Source organism: Somniosus microcephalus, chromosome 10 (genome assembly GCF_052327205.1).
Source record: "Somniosus microcephalus isolate GS21.2 chromosome 10, FLI_Smic_1.0, whole genome shotgun sequence".
NCBI classification, from domain to species: domain Eukaryota; kingdom Metazoa; phylum Chordata; class Chondrichthyes; order Squaliformes; family Somniosidae; genus Somniosus; species Somniosus microcephalus.
The window spans coordinates 176,224,568-176,251,983 of NC_140996.1; the positions used below are offsets into that span (position 1 = coordinate 176,224,568).

Consider the following 27,416-nt stretch of genomic DNA (forward strand, 5'->3'; position numbering starts at 1 on the left):
AGGGGTCCAGATAATTTGTTCATGGAGTTTGCATAATTGTTTGTATGGAAATGCAATTGTAGAGCCAGACTACTTTTGTATACTGTAACGATAGCAAAATACTGCAGATGCTGGAAAACCGAAAAACAACAGAAAATGCTGGAAAAACTCAGCAGGCCAGGCAACATCCGTGGAGAGAAATTAGTCAACGTTTCGGGTCTTGATAAAGGTTTTTGACCCAAAACGTTGATTCTAATTTCTCTCCACGGATGTTGCCTGGCCTGCTGAGTTTTAACAGCATTTTCTGTTGTTTTGTATACTGTAACTTCAGCATTGCCTCGCAGTAGTTTTTGCTTCAGTGACACTAAAGTTGCTCTATACTCCATATTTGGGGCTGAACTCCACTGCAGAGCCCAGCAATATTAGCTCTCCTGGTGGAGGCCACCCCACACTGCTTGGATTTGACACCACATGGAATATAATTCCAAAGTGGCACCACCAAATCTATTTATATAAAAAATAATGCTAGACCAAGTGTTGATTTTTAAATGTTTGAGTGCAGATGCTGCTGCTCAAGCTCTCAAACACCATGCAGAACTGTTTCTCCTGGTCCGGAGAATTGCAGTGTAAACTAGATACTACCTGGCTGAAATCATCTTCCCAGTTTTGGGTAGGTCCACACTTATGCCGTCATACATGCTTTCATTTAATAAAAAAAAAAAAAAAATCATGTTGGATATTTGACTTGCAGATTCTCACTATCACAACTCCATCTTCTGTGAAGACATTCTACTCAAATCTCAAACATTGTTTCCTTGTCCATTTGATACTACCTGTAGTAGGTTTGCCTCTATGAAAGCAACTTGAAGTGAAAATTAACCGGACAAAGCCTGGTCTTGGGAAGCAAATGGCCATAAAATGGTGTGAGCTGCCATAAATTTATATACAAACTCTCTGACTTTTTTTATATATGGGTCAAGGTATTTTTGCTGGGCTCAGTTGGTAGCACTCACGGCTCCTGAGTCAGAAAGTTGTGGGTTCAAGTCCCACTCCAGAGATTTGAGCACAAAATCTTGGCTAACACTCCAGTAAAGTGCTGAGTTGTCTTTCAGATGAGACATTAAACTGTGGCCTATCTTGCTCCCTCTGGTAAATGTAAAAGATACCATGGCACTATTTTGAAGAAAAGGAGGGGCATTCTCCCCAGTGTCCTGGCCAATATTTATCCCTCAACCAAGAAATTATCTGGTTATTATCACAATGCTGTTTGTGGCACCTTGCTGTGTGGAAATTGGTTGCTGGGCCTCTATTACAACAGTGACTACACTTCAGAAGTACTTTGGGACGTCGTGAAAGACACTATAAATACAAGTTCTTATGACTTACTGTACCTTTTTTGCTGTTAATCTAAATCTTACAACTGTTCACCTTTCTTCATATATTTTTCTCTCAGTATATCCTGTTACAATGCCAGCACTAACCTAGAAGATTTTTTGCGTGGGCATAATTACAAAGTGCTTTGTTCATCTCCAAATATGGTCTCGGACGTGGTAGACAGGGCTGTGGACAGAATCGGGTAAATACTGATTTTAGGCATGTGCTTTAAACATTGTTCTATTTCTGAAATACATGCTGTAGTGTATTCTTAATCCTTTACTGTCTAATTAGCTTGAGCTAATTAAAGGATATTGTGCCAGTAATAGTGCATTGTAGGAGTATTTACACTAGTTTGTACAAGCTCATAAGTTATGGCAGCCTTTTTCATGTGAAAGTACCTGTAATACAACAGCAATGCTCCAATTTTTGTTTAATTACATGGTATTCCATGTTCTGGAAAATGTTGTGTAATGGAGGAAATTGTAATCATGTTTTTGTTACTCCAGAACATCGCTAACACCTAAGTATGTATTCAGAATAATTAAGTATTAAAATTTCAGTTGAGCATGTGGCATGATCTCAAAAGTAGGTATAGTTGAGGGTGACTTTTGGTCTATTTAACTCCTCCTTCTGTATAAACTTACACTCTCTCCACCACAGTGTCTAACTGCCTCTTAAATGACAAGAGTTTTTGCCTCCAGTACCTCCTTGGAAGACCATTCCAGACATTAATCACTTGTGAAGAAGTGCTTCCTGACATCAATCCTAAACCTTGAAACCAGATTATACCTTTCTCCTCTTATTCTTTAATTTGAAATAGTATTCAGGATTCACCTTTTCTATTTCACTTGGTATATTATACACCTCTACATACAAACCCTCCTCATACACCCCTCTCAAATCTGAAGAATCTAAACTAATTTTCTTACTAATTTTTAATCACCACTCTGAACAAGCCTGCATTCAGATTAGCTGCCAGCAATAGTTTCCAATTCTATTGAAGGTCACTTTGTGATGGGATGTCTTCTTCGCCTGAGTCCAAACCAGTTTGGATTGGAGGCTAATAAAAGGGGCAGGGATGAGCTGTAGGAGAGATATCTATTATCACTATTAGAACATAACATAAGAAATAGGAGCAGGTGTAGGTCATTTGGCCCTTTTGAGCCTGCTCTGCCATTCAGTAAGATCATGGCTGGTCTTCTGCTTCAACTCCACCTTCCTGCACTATCCCCATATGCCTTGATTCCCTTAACAACAGAAGCAACATGCGATAGACAGAGCTAAGCGATCTCACAACCATCGGATCAAATCAAAGCTCTGCAGTCCTGCCACATCCAGTCGTGAGTGGTGATGGACAATTAAACAGTTAACGGGAGGAGGAGGCTCCAAAAATATCCCCATCCTCAATGATGGTGGAGCCCAGCACGTGAGTGCAAAAGACAAGGCTGAAGCATTTGCAACTATCTTCAGCCAGAAGGGCCGAGTGGATGATCCATCTCGGCCTCCTCCTGAGGTCCCCAGCATCACAGATGCCAGTCTTCAGCCCATTCAATTCACTCCACGTGATGTCAAGAAACGGCTGAAGACACTGGATACTGCGAAGGCTATGGGCCCTGACAACATTCCGGCAATAGTACTGAAGACTTGTGCTCCAGAACTAGCTGCGCCCCTAGCCAAGCTGTTCCAGTACAGCTACAACACTGGCATCTACCCGGCAATGTGGAAAATTGCCCAAGTATGTCCTGTCTACAAAAAGCAGGACAAATCCGACCCGGCCAATTACCGTCCCATCAGTCTACTCTCAATCATCAGCAAAGTGATGGAAGGTGTCGTCGACAGTGCTATCAAGCGGCACTTACTCAGCAATAACCTGCTAACTGACGCCCAGTTTGGGTTCCGTCAGGGCCACTCAGCTCCTGACCTCATTACAGCCTTGGTCCAAACATGGACAAAAGAGCTGAATGCAAGAGGTGAGGTGAGAGTGACTGCCCTTGACATCAAGGCAGCATTTGACCGAGTGTGGCATCAAGGAGCCCTGGCAAAACTGAAGTCAATGAGAATCAAGGGGAAAACTCTCCATTGGTTGGAATCATACCTAGCACAAAGGAAGTTGGCTGTGGTTGTTGGAGGTCATTCATCTCAATCACATGACATCACTGCAGGAGTTCCTCAGGGCAGTGTCCCAGGCCCAACCATCTTCAGCTGTTTCATCAATGACCTTCCCTCCATCATAAGGTCAAAAGTGGGGATGTTCGCTGATGATTGCACACTGTTCAGCACCATTCGAGACTCGTCAGATACTGACGCAGTCAGTGTCCATATGCAGCAAGACCTGGACAACATTCAGACTTGGGCTGACAAGTGGCAAGTAACATTCGCACCACACAAGTGCCAGGCAATGACCATCTTCAACAAGCGAGACTCTAACCATCTCCCCTTGACATTCAATGGCATTACCATCGCTAAATTCCCCCACTATCAACATCCTGGGGGTTACCATTGATCAGAAACTGAACTGGACCAGCCATATAACTACTGTGGCTACAAGAGCAGGCCAGAGGCTGGGAATTCTGTGGTGAGTGTCTCACCTCCTGACTCCCCAAAGCCTTTCCACCATCTACAAGGCACAAGTCAGGAGTGTGATGGAATACTCTCCACTTGCCTGGATGAGTGCAGCTCCAACAACACTGAAGAAGCTCCACACCATTCAGGATAAAGCAGCCCGCTTGATTGGCACTCCATCCATCACCTTCAACATTCACTCCCTCCACCACCGGCGCACTGGCTGCAGTGTGTACCATCTACAGGATGCACTGCAGCAACTCGCCAAAGCTCCTTCAACAGCACCTTCCAAACCCGCGACCTCTACCACTTAGAAGGACAAGGGCAGCAGACGCATGGGAACATCACCACCTACAAGTTCCCCTCCAAGCCACACGCCATCCTGACTTGGACCTGTATCGCCGTTCCTTCACTGTCACTGGGCCAAAATCCTGGAACTCCCTAACAGCATTGTGGGTGTACCTACACCATATGGACTGCAGCGGTTCAAGAAGGCGGCTCGCCACCATCTTCTCGAGGGCAATTCGGGATGGGTACTAAATGCAGGCCTAGCCAGCCAGCGACGCCCACATCACATCAATGAATTAAAAAAAAATTTTAAAAATCCAAAAATCTGTGTCTTGGAATATACTCAACAACTGAGCACCCAAAGCTCTCTGGGGGGGAAAAAGAATTCCAAAGATTTACAACCCTCAGTGAAGAAATGTCTTCTCATCTCAGTCCTAAATGGTCGACCCCTTTTATTCTGAAACTGTGACCCCTAGTTCTAGACTCCCCAGCCAGGGGAAACATCCTCCCAGCATCCGCCCTCTAAGAATTTTATGTTTCAATGAGATCACCTCTCCTCTAAGGCCTAGTGTTTTCCATCTCTCTTCCTAGGACAATATCCCTATCCCAGGAATCAGTCTGGTGAACCTTCGTTGTATTCCCTCTAAGGCTAATATATCCTTCCTTGGGTAAGGAGACCAAAACTCTACACAATACTCCAGGTGTGGTCCCACCCAGGCCCTGTATAATTGCAGTAAGACGTCTTTACTCTTGTACTCCAATCCTTTTGTAATAAAAGCTAACATACCATTTGCTTTCCTAATTGCTTGCTGTACCTGCATGTTAACTTTCAATGATTCATGTGCAAGGACACCCAGGTCCCTCTGAATACCAACATCTCTCACTAAAGAAATTCTATTTTTCTTACCAAACTGGATAACTTCACATTTCTCCATTATATTCCATCTGCCATGTTCTTGCCCACTAACTTAACCTGTCTATATTCCTTTGCATCCTCCTCATAACTTACTTTCCCACCTAGATTTTGTATAGTCCGCAAACTTGGATACTTTACACTCCGATGGCAAGTGGCCACGATGGCAGAAGCCTCAAAGGCCCTGCCATTCTAGGCTGCAAATCCTCTGTCTACATGCGGTTGTCTTCCATGATGGATAAGCTACATTTAATGGGACTGAACAAATCTAATAGGAAAACAGTACAAAAATCAATATACAGTATCCAGGCCAGCTACACTTCTACACAGAGAGTGCTGAGAAATACTTCCCATCACACTGGGTCTCTGCACAGATGTGATCAGCTTGATAATTTTTAACAGTAGAGAACAGGCAATTCAGTAATCAGATTCACTACTAACAATTTCCTGGGATGCTCCTAAAGAAGAACTCAATCCCACCAACCTTGCACAGAAACCAACTCTAGTCTCTCGTCAATATTGTCAAATCTGTCCCGAGCTCCATTGTAGATCTGAAACCTGGCAGCATTCATCCTCCATGGATGACTAGGCAAATGATTGAGGCGTATGTGAGCTAGAGTGATGAGTGAAAGTTTCTGGACTTTGGAACCAGCCCAATGGAGCATAACGGCCTTTTCAAGTACTGTATGTTACTATTAAAAGTAAACTGTATTCCTGCCAGTGATTTATGATATTCGGATAGCCACATCAGCGCACGTTGTGGTAAACCTAACCAAGTCTTGTGTTGCTTTATTTCAGAGGTGTATGTAATAACATTGCTGGAAGGAAAATTATAATTGAGAAAGCAATTAATACAACTTGTGGTACTGCGAGATGGAAAAACGCAACTTTTCAGTAAGTGTTTGGCTACTGATGTGAGGCTTTTGAATATATCTATCTGTATCCCTTTATTATATCTATATAACATAATAATGGCCCAGAAATTCGGGTCGGGGGCTTCCCGCGGGTGCAAGCCCCCGACCCGTACTTACCTTGCGCGCCGGCCGTTGAGCTGTAGGGCCCCGTGGAATTCCGATCCTGGGCCGGCTCCAGCTGCTGGCGCGCAGTGCTTGCGTGACCCAGGGGCGCAGTTAGTTCGAAGCGTCCCCTGGGATCATGTGGGCCATGGGGAGCCAATTGGAGCAGGGAATGCTCCATTCATAAGTCTTGACAGGAAGTGCTGTCAAGACTTATAAATTCTACGGCCCCAAAATAGTACTAAACCTTCAAATAAATTTTTAAACATTTTTTAAATAAACTATAAATTACATGAAATAACTATTTTAAACAATAATTTAAATTTTTGAGAATTTTTATATTCTAACGGGGCTAAAAATAAACTTACCTTGCTTTAAAGTATTTAAAAATAATAAACCTGTGGAAAAAATGTTTTAATCATTAATTCACCACTTACCTTGTAAAAAGCAGGCCTTACGCCTGCTTTTTAAATTTCTAACTTCTGCAGACTTACCCTCACGGGAAAAACTTGTATATAAAAAAAAAACACACGTAAGTTCAATGCGCATGCGCAGACTCCCCCGCGCACGCATTCGACCTCTGAACCCCTGCTTTCAGAGGAACGGAAGTGCCGGTTTCCCGCGCATGCGCAGTGCATGCAGGAAACCGGCACTTCCTACGGGTGAGTACCCCATGCGTACTCACCCGTGGAGACCCAAATTTCTGGGCCATTAATCTCGCATCGATGCTATTTGACTTCCCGTTGTCATGTTTTTGCCACCCTTTGTGTCTTTTTGTTCCCATTAGAGCTTCTATGTCCATCGATTTAACCTGTCCTGCTGATTGTGCAATTGGGTGGCTGAGAGGAGTTTGACAATTCTGACCTCTGATGCTATATTCATAGAATGATACAGCACAGAAGGAGGCCATTAGGCCCATCATGCCTGTGCTGTCTCTTTTGGTAGAGCTATCCAACTAGTCCCACTCTCTGCTCTTTCCCCATAGCCCTGTAAATTTTCCCTTCAAGTATTTATCCAATTCCCTTTTGAAATTTACTATTGAATTTGCTTCCACTGCCCTTTTGGGCAGTGCATTCCAGATCACAACTTGCTGCATAATTTTTTTTTTACCTCCTGCTGCCTTTGATTCTTTTGCCAATCACCTTAAATCTGTGTCTTCTGGTTACTGACCATTCTGCCACTGGAAACAGTTTCTCCTTATTTACTCTAATCCTTCACGATTTTGAACACCTAGTAATCCTTCTCTGCTGTAAGGAGAACAACCCCAGTTTCTCCAGTCTCTCCTCAGCCCTGGTACCATTCTAGTAAATCTCATCTGCGTCCTCTCCGTCCATCCTAAAGTGTGCTGTGCAGAATTGAACACAATACTCTAGCTGAGGCCTAAGTTGTCTTTTATCAAGGTTTAGCATAGCTTCCTTGCTTTTGTACTCTCTGCCTCTATTAATAAAGCCAAAGATCCCATATTTTTAACAGCCTTCTCAACTTGTCCTGCCATCTTCAAAGATTTCCGTACATGCACCACAAGTCTCTGTTTCTGTGCCCTGTTTAAAATTGTACCGTTTGTTGCCTCTCCTCATTCTTCCTACCAAAATGTATCATGTCACACTGCTGTTAAATTTCATCTGCCATGTGTCTGCCCATTTTACCAGTCTGCTCATGTCCTCCTGAAGTCTGTTACTATCCTCCTGCTTTGATTTTAATGCAGTTCCATAGTGCCTTTTGCCACTGCACAACATCCAAAAGCACTTCACACCCAATTTAAGTACTTTTGAAGTGCCCTTTTTTTTTTGTAATGCAGTGAAATGTTGTAGCCAATCTGTACATAGCAAGCTTCCACAAACACTCGGTGAGATAAATGACCTGATGAGCTTGCGATGTTGGTTGAGGGATACATTTGGGCCACGACACCAGGGGAAAACGCCCCTGCTCTTTTTCAAATAATGCCATGGAATTTTTTACATCCACTTGAAAGGACAGATGAGGCCTTGGTTTAACATCTCCTCTGAACTAAGGGGAAATCGAGGGATATAGGGATAGTGCAGGAAAGTGGAGTTGAGGTCAAAGATTAGCCATGATCTTATTGAATGGCGGAGCAGGCTCGAAGGGCCGTATGGCCTAACTCCTGCTCCTTACGTTCTTGTGAACAACAACATTTTCAACAGTGCAGTGCTCCCTCATTACTGCACTGAAGTGTTTAGCCTAGATTATATGCACAAGTCTCTGGCGTGGGGTTTGACCCTACGACCGACATAGGAGATGCAGCACAGAACAGACCATTCAGCCCAACCAGTCCATGCTGGCATTTATGCTCCACATGAGCCTCCTCCTGTCTTTTCTCATCTAAATCTATCCGCATAATCCTCTATTCCCTTCTCCCTCATATGCTTGTCCAGCCTCCTCTTAAATGCATCCATACTATTTGCTTCAACCACTCCCTGTGGTAGCAAGTTCCACATTCTCACCACTCTTTGGGTAAAGAAGTTTCTTCTGAATTCCCTATTGGATTTCTTGGTGACTATCTTATATTGATGGTCTCTAGTTATGCTCTTCCCCACAAGTGGAAATATTCTCTCTGTATCCACTCTATCAAAACCTAAAACCTTTCATAATTTTAAAGACCTCTATTAGGTCACCCCTCAGCCTTTTTTTCCAAGAGAAGAGACCAGCCTGTTCATCTTGTCCTGATATGTATACCATCGATTTTTGGTATCATCCTTGTAAATCTTCTCTGCATCCTCTCCAGTGCCTCTATCCTTTTTATAATATGGCGACCAGAACTGTACACAGCACTCCGTGTGATCTAACCAAGGTTTGATACAAGTATATACATAACTTCCCTACTTTTCAATTCTATCCCCTTAGAAATAAACCCTAGTGCTTGGTTTGCTTTTTTATGGCCTTGCTAACCTGTGGCGCAACTTTTAGTGATTTTTGTATTTGTACTCCGAGATCCCTTTGTTCCTCTACCCCACCTAGACTCGCACCCTCCAAGTAATAAGTGACCTCCCTATTCTTCCTACCAAAATGTAATACCTCACATTTATCTGTGTTGAACTTCATTTGCCAATTATATGCCTATTCAAGTTTATTAATGTCTTCCTATAACTTGTTGCAGTCCTCCTCGGTATTGACTATCCTGCCCAATTTGGTATCGTCTGCAAATTTAGAAATTGTGTTTTTGATTCCCACGTCTAAATCGTTAATTTAAATTGTGACCAGCAGTGGTCCCAGCACTGATCCTTGTGGAACACCACTACCCACCTCTGCCACTATGAATAGCTACCCTTTACTCCTACTCTCTGCTTTCTGTCCTGAAGCCAGCTAGCTATCCATTCTGCTACTTGTCCCCGACTCCACATTCTCTGACCTTGTTCATCAGTCTATTATGGGGTACCTTTTTATCGAAGGCCTTTTGAAAATCCAGATAAATTACATCTACTGCATTACCATTGTCTACTCTCTCTGTTACCTCTTCAAAAAATTCAATGAGGTTGGTCAAGCAAGATTTTCCCTTTGGAAATCCATGTTGACTATTCATTACTATATATTGGTTTCTAGATGTTCTTCTATTTTCTCCTTTAGTAGTGATTCCATTATTTTTTCTACCACCGATGTTAAGCTGACTGGTCTATAAATCCCTAGACATGTTCTATCCCCCTTAAATATCAGTATTACGTTAGCTATCCGCCAGTCCTCTGGCGCTATACCTTTTTCTAACAAATTATTAAATATGTGTAGTAATGCCTCTATCTCTTCCCTAGATTCTTTTAAAATGCGTGGATGCAAACAGGGGTTTTATCCTGAGTTTGATTAATTTATTTAATATATCCCCTTTTTAAAATTTTAAATGCACTTCTCTCATTACCAATCTCATCATTCAATGTCATGTCCACCTGTTCTATCTCCCTGGTCCACCTGTTCTATCTCCCTGGTAAATACTGAAGCAAAATAATTTAATATTGCTGCCATCTCTCTATCGTTACCTGTGGTATTATCCTGACTATCCCTTAATGGCCCTATTCTCATCCCAACCTTTTTTTATTGGCTTGTAAGTGAGAGTACTACCGCTGAGCCACTGATGGTTTTGGTGATCCTAGCTATTGGGGGTGTAGATGGGTTCAGGGTATACTTACTGTATTATTTTGATGTATTTATGTTTGTGGATAGGGGGTGAAACCAGAGGTAGTGAGGGGGCAGAAAATCATCGATATGGGAGACCAATACTCATTCGGCTGCAGAAAAGGATAATGGAGACTCAAACATATGAGACTGGGTTGGATAAGGAGTCAGCTGGAGATGAGGATATGCAGTAAGCGTGGGGGGTGGTCAAGGGTGTCCATCAAGGGAATTGGGAATGTTAAGCAAGATGGGGGATTCTGTAGCAGTCATAACCTGGGGTAGGTGCCATAATAGGTGACTAATGTAGAATGCAGGATATAGGGGTGACCGTCTGCTGCAAAGGGAATACAGTTGGATCGATTGCTAGGCAGGGGCAGGGTTTTGCTATGATAAATAAGGGTGGCAGTAACAGATGAGCAGAAGAAAGTGAAAAGACAAAGGGGAGGAGTGCCATTAAGGAAGCGTGAAGTAATGTGTATGGCCTGGAGTCATGGAATACTACATGGGATAAGTTACAATACAGGGCATAAAAGAGCAGTCTCAGTCTGACAAATTTTGAATGGGCAGGGAATCTGATGCCTGTGCCCTGACCACATTCTCTGACCCACAACCACCTGGATCGCTGCCCCAACACGTGATCTCAAATCCACCTTGCAGCCCTGTCCACATCAACCACACCATGCCGTATAACAATTTCTAAGTCTCGCTCCTTTTTGTCATTTTTGTAGTCTTCTGTGGTTTCTGTTTCTGAATCCTGCTCTTCTTTTGTTTCAATTTTTTAAGCCCTGCTCTTGTTGTTTTATTATTGCTGCCAATGTTTCTGTATTTAAATAAAGCTCTGCTTTTTTGTTTCCTTTCACTCCTCCTCCTTCCAATCTCTCTCTTTACAAACTACAGCTCTGCTCTTTTTCCTCCCACTCTTTCTTGTTTTTTTACTTTAAGAACCATTCTATCTTTAAACTACCGCTCCCAATATTTCTCTAATGTAGCTATCTTCTGTTTTATTTTAGTCTTGCAATCTTTTTACTCCCACTGCTGGTATTTCTATTTCTCAGTCCCACACTGTTTTAATCCTACTCCCTTTTCTTTTTAAACTGGTTAAACCTATATTAAAAACAGAATGTATGACTTTAAAATTGGAACTGAATTAAATCTGCATGCCCTGGTCCAATTGCCCCACCCTCTAACCCTAATTCACCTATAGACTATTTATTCTTGGCCCCTTCTGTATACTGCCACAGGATATTGACTAGTACTAGTAAAAAATTTTACATATGTGGGCAATTTTCTACAAAACTTACTTTCTGCACCAGCAAGATTTATTTAAATCAATTGTACTAATTGCAATGGTAGTTTGATAGTCCTGTGCCATAACCATCACACTACCATACCTGACAACTAATAATACAAATAAAAATAGAAAATTCTGGAAATAGTCAGCATAACATTTCAGGTCAATGACCGGTGCAATGCTTAAACTGTTCAGGGAAGAATACAAAATCTTTGTGGCTCTTTCCAGAATTTTAAAAAATTGAGTTCCTAATGAAACATTGCATGAGCAGTGACCTCCCACGGAGCCCTTCTTCACTGCTGCACTTTGAACTAGGTAGTTAAAACAGTCCTCTGCGAAGTCTGAGCTTTTTCTGGGATTCCAAAGACAGGTTTCAACATCCAAGATCAAAGACTGAAAAGTAGAGGATCAACCGTCATCCATACCTTCAACATGTCTAGATTATGTAGACTCCACTTAGTCCAAACATCTGTTACTTTTATCCTATTCTGTGTTCCTCTTGTTCTGTCCCCACTGACATCCATTATTTTCCTCCAGATTTCTGCAATCTTCTCCAGTTGAAAGTCTTCTCTCATACCATCTACTCTTCTAACCCTATTGTATTTACCTCTCCCCTACCATCGATGACTGAGCCTTTAGCCCTAGCACACTTTTTTTGTAAATCCCTCCACCCTGGTACTTCTCTCCCCTCCTTCAAAAATGACTTCTTCGACTCTTGACTTTAGTCACCTCCCTTAACTCTGTTCCCTCTTCTTCCATCTCTTTCTATCCCTATAAAATACGTTGGGATGTTTTTGTTAGCTGAAAGGTGCTACAAAACAGCAAATCGTTGCCTTCTCTGGGTGAAATGGGCACTGTTGCATGTTTTTCCTTGCAGCTATCATTTTCTTTTAATTTTTAATGTTCTTGTAATCAGTGGCTTATAATCTTGTATCAAGCCACAGAGATCAGCATTTGGCACAAAAGTCAGACCTGTAGATGGTGAGGATGTCCTATAAAGAATATGGAATTTTTTGATTTTGTTCCTCTGCATTTTATTTATATGAAAACAATTTTATTTGTTATTTATTTAATGATCCAAAAAGATCAAATTCAAACCAAGTTGCAAGTGGATTTGAGGTTCTTGCCTGTCTCTTGTTACCATCTATTTAAAAATGGCCTAATCATATCATTCTCTCTTCCAATTTATATTTTTATCCAATGTCTTTACTTTCATTTTATGATTCTTTGTTTGCAGTTATTCTCTCGTTTTGTTACAGGATCTCGTCGGATGATTTCTTTACTATAATCCAGTCTTCCTTTGATAATGATGCCACACCATGGTTTGGTCTTATTGTTTGCCTGTGGGGTAAGGAATCGGTAAATGACAATAATAGAGAGCAACTAAAAAATTAAATGAAGTATTTGAAGGTGCTTTTATTGGGTACCTAAACTAAATGAAACAGGAGCAGTTACTCACTCCTATAGAATACCTTTTTTAGATGATATTTACACCATAGATGACTTCATGCTAATGAAATATAAAGGAATTTGGCCTGGCATATCAAATTCATCTTGGTAATATTTCAAATAATGGGCAGAATTAACAGCATTTTTTTAAGAATTGTAGTGATTGAGCTATATCCAGATATTTACTGCTTGACGTTTTGAAAAGTGCCCATTGTTGGCATCACCTGATGTGAAAACAAATGTAGTCAGCCTTCAGTGCAGTGTGTGTATAATTCTGCCCAGATAGATCTTCCAAGTGGTAATTTAAGGAAAGAAAATGAATCTGTACCATCAATAAAATAGGATTCCTGTGCTAGCCAGCCAATTCACCTTGGCTAACTTATGAGGCACATGGTACCTTGTAGCCATTCAGTTGTAGAAGTTATAGAGCAATTATTTTGTACTGGGGACTATGATGAAATATAAACATTTTAAAATTCTGAATTGAATTAAAAATTGTAATCAATATGCAAGCCATGATCCTGACCAACGGTTCCACCACAGACCCAATTCATGTACGGACCGGGGTCAAGCAAGGCTGTGGCATCGCACCAATGCTCTTCTCGGTCTTCCTTGCTGCAATGCTCCATCTCGCCCTCTGTAAGCTCCCTGCTGGAGTGGAGCTCATTTACAGAACAAACTGGAAACTGTCCAACCTCTGTCGCCTCCAGATCCAAGGCCGTCCCATCCTCTCGTCTAATTACAGTATGCAGACGACTCTTGCGTCTGCGCTCACTCGGAGGTCGAACTTCAAACCATCGTCAACACCTTCACCGAAGCGTACGAGAGCATAGGCCTTGCACTAAACATCCGTAAGACAAAGGTCCTCTACTAACCTGCCCCCACCACACAGTACTGCCTGCCGATTATCAAAATCCACGACAAGGCCTTGGACAACGTGAACCACTTTCCATACCTCTGGAGCCTACTGTCAACAAGGGCAGACATCGATGACTAAGTTCAACACCGCCTTCAGTGTGCCAGTGCAGCCTTCGGTCGCCTGAGGAAGAGTGTTTTGAAGACCAGGACCTCAAACCCAGCACTAAGTTCATGGTCTACAGAGCAGCAGTGATACCCGCCCTGCTGTATGCCTCAGCAACATGGACCATGTACAGCAGGCACCTCAAAGCACTGGAGAGGTACCACCAACGCTGCCTCTGCAAATCCATTGGCAGGATAGGTGCACCAACATCTATGTTCTCGCTCAGGCCAGCATCGAAGCTTTGACCACACACGATCAGCTCCGATGGACGGGTCACATTGTCCGCATGCCCGATACGAGACTCCCAAAACAAGCACTCTACTTGGAGCTGCGACACGGCAAGAGAGCCCCAGGTGAGCAGAGGAAATGCTTCAAGGACACCCTCAAAGCCTCCTTGGGGGAAAAAGTGCAACATCTCCACTGACCCCTCGGAATCCCTGGCCCAAGACCGCACAAAGTGGAGGAGAAGCATCCGGGAAGGCGCCGAACACCTCGAGTCTCTTTGCCTGGAGCAAGCGGAAGCCAAGCACAAGGAGGGCACATCAACCCAAGCACCCACCCACCCGCCCCTTCAACCACCGTCTGCCCCACCTGTGACAGAGACTGTAGGTCCCGCATTGGACTCCTCAGTCACCTGAGAACTCCTATTTTTAATGTGGAAGCAAGTCATCCTCAGTTACGAGGAACTGCCTAAGAGGAGAACTACATACTACACCATTCAACAAAGTAAAAATTAGAGTGCTGGTAGTTTCTGAACTAAATCTAGCAGTATGCTCCTGTACCTCTGATAGATTATCTGCACTGTTTGTAAATTTATCATTGTCGTGCTCCGATAATATCACAAGTAGCATTTCTTAGCACACACTACTTCCAATATGGCTTCCTGCTGACATCTGCTAAACTGATCATTTAAAGCATAATCACCATTCTGTCTTTTTTGTATATGGTTTCTATGGATGTAATAACTTAAATCACTCTAACCAGGAAGATCTTTGGACAAGGCTGAGTTAGCAGATCTGTGCAATGGTGTCGGTAGCAGAGGGAAAAAGATAAATACAAAACTACAAATCTGTTGGAAATCTGAAATGCAAACAAAGTATTGGGAATTCACAGCAGATTTATCAGCATCTGTGAAGAGAAAATGCAGGTTACACCCCAAATATTATATGCTTCCTTGGAGCAGAGGAAGGGAAGTTTGGAAAGCGTATCTATTGGGTGAGAACAGGATTGTGCTTGGCTCCGTGCCTCCTAATAATCTGCCAGCCCTCGCTGCTTAAACCCAGAATGTCTACTTGGGCAGGTACTAGTGTACATGGGGAACAATACCCCAGCATGAATCCCTGCTTCTAGGAAAATGAGGCAAATTAAGAAAATTGCGGGGCTGCGGGTTGAGAAAGGAACCTGCATGTGACTGTGAACTTAGGAAAACAAAAATGCAAGCAAGTTACACTAAGTTTTTTTTAAAAAGCCTAGTGATCCCTGAAGCTGGTGGGACATATTGAGAGAATGGTTAGCAAAGCATATGGGATCTTGGGCTTCATAAGTAGAGGTATTGAGTACAAAAGTAGAGAAGTTATGCTGAACCTTTATAAAGCGCTGGTTAGGCCACAACTGGAGTGTTGCGTCCAGTTCTGGTCACCACACTTTAGGAAGGATGTGAAGGCACTGGAAAGTGTGCAGAGGAGATTTACCAGAATGGTTCTGGGGATGGGGGATCTTAGCTACAAGGACAGGTTGGAGAAGCTGGATTTGTTTTCATTAGAGCAAAGGAGGTTGAGGGGTGATTTGTTAGAGGTGTACAAGATTATGATGGGTTTGGATAGGTTAGACGTGGAAAGGCTGTTCCCACTAGTTGATGGTACAGTACAAGGACTAGGGGACAAGATTTAAGGTTTTGGGCAAGTGATACAGGGGGATGTGAGGAAAAACTATTTTACGCAGCGAGTGGTGAGAACTTGGAACTCGCTGCTGACGGAAGTGGTGGAAACGGAGACACTCCATGTTTTCAAGGGGAGACTGGATAGGCACTTGGGGGAATGGGACTGACTGGATTGCTCTAGAGAGGTGTCATGGAGTCGATGGGCCGAATGGCCTCCTGTGCTGTTACGACTCTGACTTAAGTTGGACTTTAAAACGGCAACAAAAATTGCATTGTAGATTAAGAAAATAGAGTTGTTTTGATTTGGCCATGATACTCCTATTGTGATCATTTGGGGAACAGTACAAGTCTTGGAGGTCAAATCAACTGACTAAAAGTATGCATTGTCTCTAGGAACAATTTTTCTGGAAATGTGGAAAAGGATTAATGCAAAACTAGTGTACGAATGGGATGTTGAGAACTATGAAAATGATGAGCCAACCAGACCTGAGTTTTATGGAACAACCGTAAGAAAGGTACATATTTTTGCTACTTGTAAATTCTTAGTCAGATTAGATCACTTTATTGCAGTTCTTCAATATATAGGGTTGTTTACTCGGTGTCAGAAAATTCTCTGGCTGACTTTCAACAAAGTGGAAAAACAAAAATTTGGATTTGATTACCATTAATCTAAATTGTTTGTTTGGACGTCAGTACACATCAGTTCATCCAGTAAGAGGATGGATCTAATGTATTATTTTTGATTCACAAAGCTCTATAGCAGTAAAAGTTAGAGCCTATAAATTGTGTTTTATCGCAGATCCTTTCCAACTCCGATGGCGATTGTATTGGTATTATTCACAATGTAATATTCGACAGTGGCAATTTAAGCTTTCATGGTGCATGCTTATGCTTCATTTTTCATAAAGCCAATAGTTGTCAAAATAGCAGACACTCTCATAAATTCACTGATGTTGTACTGCCGATTCTGTGAGCTATGCTTCCTTTGAGTGTAGTACCCCACTGGGAGTGCAAGATTGGTAAGTTTACCCTTCTATGCAGTAGTGACATCTGTCCTTGACAACTGTACACCCATAAAAATGGGGGACATCCTTTGGTTTAAATCAGTTCAGTCTTGAATTCCACAACCTACAACATGCAGGTAACCTGTAATTCACAGAATATTGTAATGCATATATTAACAGGATAAACTTCTGCAAGAATGTGCCTTGGATGACCAAGGATATGACTTGAAACAATGGCCTATTTCATCTATAAAGTCCACAAAATGGAACATGGCCCAATTGTAACCAGGCATTTCAATTCAGTTGAACATGATTGATCTGGTGGTGCTTTAATTTGACTCCGCAAAGGTGTGCGAAATGCATGGTGCGGCAATGCAAAGGACTATTCCGCTTCAGATTGAAGGTCACTGATTTCCTGCGGCACTACAATATAATTGGAATTGAGGTCTCAATCAAAAAGGTGCAGTTGCATTGATCTGAATAGGTTCATGTGCCTGATTAGAATTTCCAAAGCTGTCTTCTACATAGAGCTGCAGTCTGGATATCACACCAGAAGCAGGCAGATGAACTGCTATAAAGATGTATTTAGGGCCACTGCAATGTTAGCCCCAACACCTCGGAAAGCACAGCCACCAACAGACCACGATGGCTGCATGCCTGCTGAGTTGGTTTGAATTAATTTTGAGGTTGAGACCTGGCTGCCAAGTATCTGGCAAGCAAGGCAACTCGTCTACCGGCCAGACCTGGCTTTAAGTGGAATATGTGTGACCTATCTGTGCATCTAGGATGGGGCTTTTCTCCATTTGATGGGAGATTCTTCAATTGAGTCAGTAAGATTAAATTCAGTATCCTATAAGGCCTGTTTAAGCTATACAAGTCCTCCCCTCAGAATCTGACCCTAATTAACTCTACTTCTCCCAGAAGGCTGTAAAATATCCACTATGAATCACTTTGCCTGAAGATTTGCTGGATTTTATGAAAGTGACAAGCTTTATTGTTTACTGATCTAGACATTACTCATATTGATGCTGTTTTTAAAAAAAAAAAAACTATCGTTTTTCAGCTTTACGTAGTGCTACTAAAGATGTTAAATATGTTTGAAAATAAAATGACAGTGAGTACAAACCATTTAGCTGGCTCTTCTCATGTAGACAACTAGATAGACTTATTATCTGTAATCCTCATTCTGATTCTTTAAATTGAAGGTCCTCTCCACACCAACACAGGTTTTGGTCTTAAAGTTGCAACTATTTGGCTTTTTTATGGCCCCTTTCCTTTTGTTTCTGCTATAGTGGTTAAGAGAAATATCTCATGTCAGCTGTTTCCTGAAAGAATGCCATCATCGTGCATCTGCAGTTCAAATTCTGTAAAAGCCGCGATGACCTTGGTGTGAGTGATGTTTTTGGGGATCTTCCACTTGAGGAATACAGAAAAATCTGCTTTTACTTGCTTTTCCTGAGCTGCTCTTCGCTCAACATATTGGCAATCATAGCCAAGTAATATTCCTATGTGAGGCATGGTATGGTGCAAGATATGTCCGAGAAGACCCAATCATAAGATAGCGGTAGATAACACAATTACATCACAATTAATCGAACCTTTTTAGGATCATCCAAGCAGCAATGATTGGCAGTAAAAAATAAAAAAAAGCACTGAAGACAGTGTTCCCAAATAAATGTATGTCTACTTGGGCAGTGGAAACTGGATTAATTCCTCTCCAAAGCGGAATGAGGCAATGTTGTTTCACTGTCATCCATTTTCATCAATGATGGCATTGTAAGCAACAATCTTATGTTTTGGAAACTTCTGAAAGAATTGCTATGCTCCTTTTCACATAATATTGTGGTTGGCGGATTCGCCTGGGGATCTAGTGTGCTCTACTCACCACATTGAATGATAGGCTACTCAATATAGTAAGGTGGTCAGTACCCCAAAATACAGGATTACAGCTTTGTACAGTTTGAGAGGACATCTAAAGTATTAGAAGATGCAATCTGTGCCAACTATTTCTTTTGCTGTGAAGTGGATTTATGGCAAAAGGCAAAACTGGTTGCAAGATGGAAAGGCTCTGGCCTATACCAACCTGCTGAAACTCGACAGATCTCTGCCCTCGCCCTTGCCAAGGACCTGGATTAAACCTTTGAACAATGAGCCTGGTGCATGGTTTTGGATTAAGCCGAAAATAAAAGGTGGCTGTCCCTTTTATAGCTCCTTCCACCACATAGAAGGCAATTGTCATCACATACCCAGGGATGTAGTCAAGGCTATAAATGGGTTGAGTATATTAACTGTTGATTTTTGAAGGGAAGAGTATGTTCATTTTGGCACCCTGGTTGCATCTTGTATGTTGCATATGCTTGCCTGCCAGGGTGGTGACTGCTTTTATACCTTGACCAAAAGTGGCACTGAAACTTGAACAGATCTCATTGATGTGTGTAGTCATACTGGAATAAAATATCCAAGGTGCATTACAACTGCCTCACCTTTAGTAAAATAAGTTATTAATCACTGCTGAGCACTCCTGACCTGGGAGTAAGGGAAATGCTGCCTATTGGAGTAAAGTGGTTGCTCAGATGGCCTGTCCTGAGAGGGTATGGCCTATCCATTTTCTTAATTGTCACTGCATAAGCTGATGAAGAAATACTTCGCTATTTGGAATGAGAGCTACTGGAAGGCGTTGCTTGGAGGCCAAGTATGAGAACATGTCTTCGTATATCTGGGTTTAGTGCCTCCTATGCCTACACATTATAGTGATTTGGGCTGCTCACTAGGCCACGTGAGAAATTTTTGGTACATGCTGTCTGCCTAATAAGGACTCAAATTCGCACTTCTCAGTTGTAATAACTAACTACAACTTGCATTTATATAGTGCCTTTCATGACTTCAGATCAACATAAAAATCTTCACAGCCAACCAATGATTTTTGAACTATAGTCACTGTTTTGTAGGTAAACGTGATGGGCAGTTTGCACATCAGAAACTCTCGCAAACAGCAGCAAGATGTATGACTAGTTGATTTGAATTGGTTGAGGGGAGCAATGTTGGCTAGAGGGATAAATATTAGTTCGGACACTAGAAGCATTTCTATTCTTCAAAAATGTGCTATGAAATCTTTGACCACCTGAACAAGCAGATCGCACCTCAGTTTAACACATTGTCCAAAAGACTGCACCTTCAACAATGCAGCAGTCCCTCAGTACTGAAGTGACCGCCTTTACTGTTGAGCCAATCTGCCAGTTATGACTATTGCCCTTGGGGACAACAAGTCTCTTTTTTTGGAGCCAAATTGGCTCAAAGATGACCAGCCTGATGGAAGTTTGGAATCAAGTTGCTCTTCTGTGGCAGGTTTTCCAATATCCGTGCTAGGATTGTCTGCCATACTCCTGAGAACTGCTGATGATTGGCAAGCCAGCCTGCTCATTATTGAGATTTTAGAGTAGACCTGCTATTGAGGGTTGAGATTCTTTTCACCTGGTTTCAGATGATGCGAAAACTTTAGAAATGACTGAGGCAAATGCCAAAATGAAGTGGTGAGTAATTTATTATAAGTAGGGCAAGTGATTTAGAGGGGTACACCATCTCATAAGAAATAGTGGCCCAGAATTCGCGGTCAGCGGAGAAGTGAAGGCGTTTGCCGCTAGCCCCGAAGTAAACCGCACAAAGATTCGCGATCGCTGTGTCAAAGTTCGGGTTTTCCGGCATTTAATTCAAATCAACGGAGTTTAGTGGGAATCCCCCTAGTGCAAGCTACTGTGATGACAAAAAGGTTTCTTTAAATTTTTATTAAAATGGATGAATTTGACGCTGCACAAAATTAACCTCTTTTAGCAGTCAATACACTGTTAAAATCCCAGGTACGCCTAATCTCTTTGGGTATAACTTTTTTAATGGGGAATTTAACCGCGTAATTACTGTGGAAGAGCTGAAGTTTTCATCCGTGTCCTTGATTTGAGTTTTTATGCAGATTGCTAGCTCTGGAGGGGATATGGTGGGCGGGAGGTCAAAGCAGAGCTCGTGTTGGACAGACTGCAACTTCAGGATTTCCACATATGCCTGTGAATGTGCCAAATCCCGACGTTGCGGTCAGTTTCAAAGGCGGAATGACGGTGAACGCTGCCAGTTCGCAGTCATCCGGACCACAAATTCCGTGCCAGTGCAATTTGATACTTGAGTACAACAAATTTAAATAAAATACTGGAGGCAGTGAAGATGACTGTTGTGAGCTCATCCTCGCTTGCAGTGACATTGCTTGCCCTAGTTATGAAATGTGCATAATAATTGCATTGTGGTAGTTTTCCCCTTGTAACCGTAGAATTTCAGAGTGCCTACTGATGGGTGATTGTGAAACTGAGAACCCCTGTTATGAAAACTGTTGAAGGAGTTTCATCAACTGAGTGGTACCCAGTTTTTGGGTAAGAGACCAGAAGTTTCTCTACTTGGCATCTCTGCATCAGGATAAAAAATAACCTCTTCATGGGGGCCTCTTTTTTTCTTCTGTGGAAATAACACAAGTTAGCCATTGAAGACCACTCACAGGCATGAATACCATTGGTTCGTCTCTGATGCCCAAGGTTTTCAATCGTGATTTGCAGTTGCTCAGTGTCCATCCAGGGAGCTAATGCCAGTCTGGATGGCATTCCTTAACACTAAAGCCATCCTCATTGATGACTACAGGCCCTGTCTAAAATCTAAAAGCGCTGCTGGTAACAGCGGACCGTAAAGCATCTACTATGATCATCTTCAAATTATTCTTCATAGTGGACTGCTTTGCTGCCATTATGGAGTTCAACATATACGCATGAAGAATCCCTCAAGATGCTGAAGTACTTCACTGGCTGATAAATATCCTGGTGATGCAATTATTGATTTGAAGACTTCCATTTTAACCCCTAAAATCCATATTTCTCTGCTTTGGAACCTATAAACCAGCAATTTTTTTTTTCAGTTTGTCTTTCTTAACTGATGGTAATTCTTCTGTGCTCATGTGCAGAACCTCTAATGTTTCAAGAAGGCGGAATTCCAGTTGTTGGTATTGAGTTTTTGTGGTACAGATGTAGCTGGTAATTTTTAACATAACTGACAGAAAATTGAAGTGTGCGTGTGAAGAGAAAACTAATAACTGACACCACGAGGAAATATTTCTGGGGTTTTATACTTTTTGTACTTGATCTGTTGTCTTCCTCTGGTTCCTCTGTTCAATACCACTTGTGCCTTCGACACCCTTGTTCGTTGAGCCTCCTTCCTTCGTGGGATGCTTTTATTATTTTAAAATTACTGGGCATCGCCACCTACTGCCAAAAACATCCAGCTTCCCCTCTCTCAACCTTGGTTTTTGTAGTAACTTGGGCATTTTCTGCTAAAGTTACTGACTAAACTGTTGACCAAGAATCTGCATGTGTGCCTATATAAAGGGCCCAATTTCTGGTTTGTTGCAAAATTTATTTGATTGTTTATATTGTATGAATTCTCCAGTGCCCTGCTAATTAACAATTATACTGTTGGATGAATTCCTTTCTTGCCCCCCCAATACCTTTTTAGAACATAACACATGGAATAAGAAAAGTTTTTTTGGCACATCAAACCTACCTCATTGCCCCATCTATTTGATCTCTTGAGGGCAAGCTCTGCAGATTTTCTCCATTTCTCTCCCCGCAAACCCCCCACCCCCCTCGCAATACAAAGACAGTTGAGCATTATTTACTCATCTGCACTAGTCCACCCTACTTATTTAGGTTTTCTACAGTTGACGACTTCTCCTTGGTCACAGCTGCACATAAAACATTGTGGCCTAGAAATTGGGTATAGCCTTGCTTGAGGCGTTAGAACTGGCGGAGCGCTAAGTTTATAGCCAGACAAAAGTTATCGCCGCCTGGCGCGATATTGGGTTGCATCGCCCCCAAAGGGGATTGAGGCGCTAATTCAGCCATTGCACGGTGCTCTTAAGGCGCAAAAGTTCAGGCGCTACTCAATATCGACGCGGATGGGCGCAGCGCAGGTGATCTCAATTACGGGAAACCACGAGACCTCCAGGCGCCGGCCGGCTCTTAAAGGGGTGGGTCAGTCAGCTTGAGCTTCAGCACCCTGTAGGCCTTGGATTCGGCGCTCGCCCTTGTCTGGCAGTACAAACTTGTTCAGCATGGAGAAGGTTAGACAGAGAGCAGAGTGCTTCAGCACTGAGGCTCTGGACCACTTGGTGGCTGCAGTTGAACGCTGTCGAGAGGTCCTGTATCCGGATAATGGCAAAAGGCCGAATCAGAAGGCTTACCGACGATCTTGGAGGGAGGTTGCTGTGAGGGTCAACTCCAGCAGCATGGCGACCAGGACCCCTGTTCAGTGCAGGAAGAAATTCAACGACCTCACATGGATCGTTAGGGTGAGTGATGGTTTAGCAATCTTCTGATTCCCTCCATCTGCAGCTGACTTTGGGCACCCTGCTGCAATGATGCCCCAATGGCCATCTGTCAGCATGCACCCATGGCCCTTTCTGGGCACACACATGGACAGATGTCTCAAGGCCTCATGTAAGGGCTCTTGCACCATGGGGGGCATGCAATGATGTCTCAAGGCATCATGTTACAGAACTTCCCCTTCTTTCCCCTGCAGTCCAAGCTGGCGATGATCCGGAAGGAGCAACGTCGAACCGGTGGCGGACCTCCACAAGTGGTCACTCCGACGGATCTGGAGGAGAGAGTGCACCAGATACTTGGAGGACGTCTGTCTGGTCCTGTGACCACTGCATCTGCAGACCCCATTACCGACAGCGAGGGTAAGACTCTCACCCTTTTCACCTGTTGCCTTCCACTTGGTCCCCCCGCCAGCATGCATCCTCAGTGTGCAGCCATGTCAGAGCCTTGCCGCAATCTGGCATGCCTTTCAGCAAACCTGTCCTTTTGCTAAAGCCACTCTTCCACCTCCCACTTTCAGATGAAGCAGCACCAACTCGGGCTCAACGCGCTGAAGCTGCCAGTGCCAGTGCCACCGGAGGCGAGGACCAGGAGGAATCCGGACCAGCCGTTGCAGAATCCGGGGAGCTGACACATCTACAGACTGGGGATAGTAGTCCCCTGGAGGGGAGGGGGGGGGCGGCTCTGAGGATGAACCAGTTGCCGGACCAAGCGGCATGCAGCAACACACGGGGGATAGGCAAGTTTGGCCACCGTCTCCCCGGAGGGCAAGGCAGGTCGTGATGACTGCTGCACAGAGTGCAGATGAGGCGCGTCGCCTGGCTGAGGTGAGCAAACAGGCCCGGGTCAGACACACGGAGCTGATGGCTGCAGTCGAGAAGATGCCTGAGTCAATAGATTCATTGGCTAAGAGTATGTTGGACTTCGGGGCAACAATGGAGAGGACTCTCCAGGGCTTTGGGGCAACAATGGACAGGTCTATCCAGGGCTTCGGGGCAACAATGGACAGGACTATCCAGGGCTTCAGCCCAACAATGGAGAGGACTGTCCACGGCTTTGAGTCGGCTATGGAAAGGACTGTTCAGGGCTTCGGACAATCCCTGGAAAGGTCTGTGCAGGGCTTGTCCGAGGCAGTGGAGCGGTCGGCACCTGGCTTGTCTGAAGCAATAGGAAGAACTGTCCAGGCCTTCTCCGAAGCACTGGCACCTGGCACACAGGCCCTCACTGTTGCCACGCAGTCACTTGCTGGGCTCCTCCACAGCCAGATTGACGCAACGCGATCTCTCACTGTAGCCACCCTCTCTGCATCAGTTAGGATCATCCCGGGCCCTTCCAGTCCCATACAAGGCCAGCAATCAGTGGAGCATGCGATTGTGGAGAATGAGCCGAGCCGCTCCCCTCAGATAGCCAGTGTGTCGTCCGACCATGGTGCAGGTGTCCTCTCTCGGCAGGAGACCACTGCACATGCCAGCGCTGGGACGCCTGCATTGCAGCTGCCACCACCTGCAGGCCACACTGCTTCCAGCCATGGTCACATCAAGCATCCTGCGTCCGCACCCTCCAAGCCCAGAGGTCGGCCAGGCCGTCCCTCGGGCTTCTGCACTTCCAGACAGTCAGCAGGCGTCCCCCAGCCTTGAGGCCGCCACTGGGGTCCAATTACGTAGGAGCAGCAGGGAGGGAAGGGGCCGGGCGCGAAAGAGAAGTCGTTCTCCCTCAAGGGGCCAGTTGTAGAGGGAGGTGCTGAGACGTTTGTTTGTCCAAATTGAAGGACACCCTCAGCTGCTGTTATATTTGCAGAAGGTTTGTTGAGTTTTGCGGCTTTGCCGAACCGTTCAGTTATTTTGAAAGTTATGGTTTCTGCTGACATTACGTTATTTAGCTGTAATGAAAGACTTTTGTGCCAATAAACAGAAGTTTCAATGTGGCATGGTGCATGTGACTAGTTTCAGTGATGCTGGCATTCGGAGGCCCTCAAACATCCAAAGTGCGCATGAGATAAGACTCTCATCATTCCGCCACAGGGGCCTCGACATGAGTCCAGATGAGCCTCTGACGTATGGCCCTTCCACTTTCAGCAGCCCTTCCATCTTCCTCCTCCTCCTCCTCCGCCTGCTCTTCCTCCTCCTCCTCATACTCCTCCTCCTCCTCCGCCTGCTCTTCCTCCTCCTCATACTACTCCTCCGCCTCCTCCTCCTCCTCCGCCTGCTCTGCTGGTCGTTGAGGGACAGCTGGAATTGGCTGGGTGCGTCGATTCGCCAAGTTGTGGAGCATGCAGCAGACGACGACGATGTGTGCCACTTGCTGCGGCGAGTACTGCAGGGATCCCCCCGAATGTTCCAGACACTGGAAACGCTTTTTGACAACACCAATAGTGTGCTGTTTACTGTGCCTGGTCGCCTGATGGCCGCTGCTGATCAGCTCTTCTGCTGGGGTGTCGGCCACACGGAGTGTTGTCATCAGTCATGGCCAGAGAGGATAGCCCTTGTCCCCAGTAAGCCAGCCTCGTCTTCGAGGCAGTCCCTCAAAAAGGTTACAAACTGAGGTCAACCGCAGGATAAAGGCATCGTGGCTGCACCCTGGGAAATGCGCGGTGACTGCCATGATGATTTGGCGGTGGTCACAGACCAGCTGCATGTTGAGGGAGTGCAACCCCTTGCGGTTGCGGAAGTCCTAAGGATGATGGCATGGCGCCCTCAAAGCCACGTGTGTGCTGTCACTCGCCCCCTGCACCATGGGGAAGTCCACAATAGAAGCGACACCCTGCGCGCCCTCCGCCTGCTTGTGCAGGGTCCGAGGGAAGGTCATGATTTGACGCCTTCGCCTATAAAGGGCTGCTGTAACTTGCCGGATGCAACAGTGGACTGCAGCCTGAGCGACAGTCGCAATGTCCCCAATGGCTGACTGAAAGGATCCGTTGGCATAAAAATGGAGGCCATCAGTCAGTTTAGCCATCACGGACAGAGAGGTTCTGCAGCGTTCACGCGGCTGCAGATCCTGACCAAACAGGTGGCGCAGATCAGTAACAATGTCCGTCCAGAATCGGAGCCTTCCCAAACACTGCTCCTCCGACATGTCCAAGCTTGTCACCTGCTGCCTAAAGACCCTCGCAGCTTCCCGTCGGATTGGCCGACCTCCATTGCCCCTCCTCCTCCTTCTGGCCAATCCCGGCCCTCTCTCCCGCCGTCTCTCTGCCCCTTCACAGTGTTGGGCGATGAGGCCGTCGCCCGCCAAACAAACTCTCATTCCGATGCCAATTGGTCAAAAGGCTTTTAGGTGTAGTGCTGCAAGTGCTTCGGACAGGTTTGAAGGACCCAAGTACTGTAAAGCTAAATTCCCAGAACTTGGCTCCACATTAGCTCGCCAACTCTCTCCAGCAATGAGCAGGCCAAGTGGCAGAAGATTCTGCACTAAAGCTGTTCCCTTTAAATAGAGCCCCCCTACTCCGAGAAGGGCCTGTTGGCCCTCCTTCAAACTGTCACTAATAGCGCTGGGCGCTAAGGCTCCGGGCGCCACCCAATATGCGCTCAGGCGATCCTAGAAGGCGTTGCACACTGAAATGACGTCATGAACTGCTTGCGCTCGCGGGCGCGCGCAAACACTTAGCGCAGGCGCTAAATGTATAGTCAATATCTGAGTTGTCGCTATCTTCATAGCGTCCGCCCCAACATAGGGCTTCGCCCCAATTCTAGGTCTCTTTAGGCGCTCCGCGCCGGCGCTACCAACCCAATTTCTAGGCCTGTGTTCCTTGGTGTACTTGATTTATCTTTCTTTAACTTTTTTCCCTATTTCAAATACCCAATTGCTAGAAATTAATCACAATTACTTTTTTCAGGACTCTTTGTTCCACATGCTCACTATTCTGGGGAGTGGGTGAATTTTCTAATTGCTTGAGGCTTATTAGTTTTACTCTAGTGTTATGTTCATAGTCCATGTTAAATAGCCCGTATACCATCTTGCTTTCCTGCCTACTACCTGGATAATAGCTTTTGGAGGCTGCTTTGGCCAACTCCGTGATTTCTAATATATTCTGTATAATGAATAGGGGGCAGTGCATAATATTGCAAACTACTTGTTAGCTATTTTGAAATATTGTATAGAATGCTGATCACATTTT

General features: G+C 44.3%; 1 protein-coding gene across 3 annotated transcripts in view; it reads left to right on the forward strand.

Moving 5' to 3' along the window:
• The window catches only part of LOC147111870 (anoctamin-5-like), a 107,669-nt gene that overhangs the window by 19,249 nt on the left and 61,004 nt on the right, over positions 1–27,416 (forward strand). For all 3 annotated transcript variants that reach the window (XM_085999208.1, XM_085999207.1, XM_085999209.1), the window contains exons 6-9: positions 1,433–1,555; positions 5,918–6,013; positions 12,805–12,893; positions 16,288–16,409. In XM_085999208.1, coding sequence (XP_085855334.1) covers positions 1,433–1,555; positions 5,918–6,013; positions 12,805–12,893; positions 16,288–16,409 — 430 coding nt within the window. The remainder of the gene's footprint in view (positions 1–1,432; positions 1,556–5,917; positions 6,014–12,804; positions 12,894–16,287; positions 16,410–27,416) is intronic.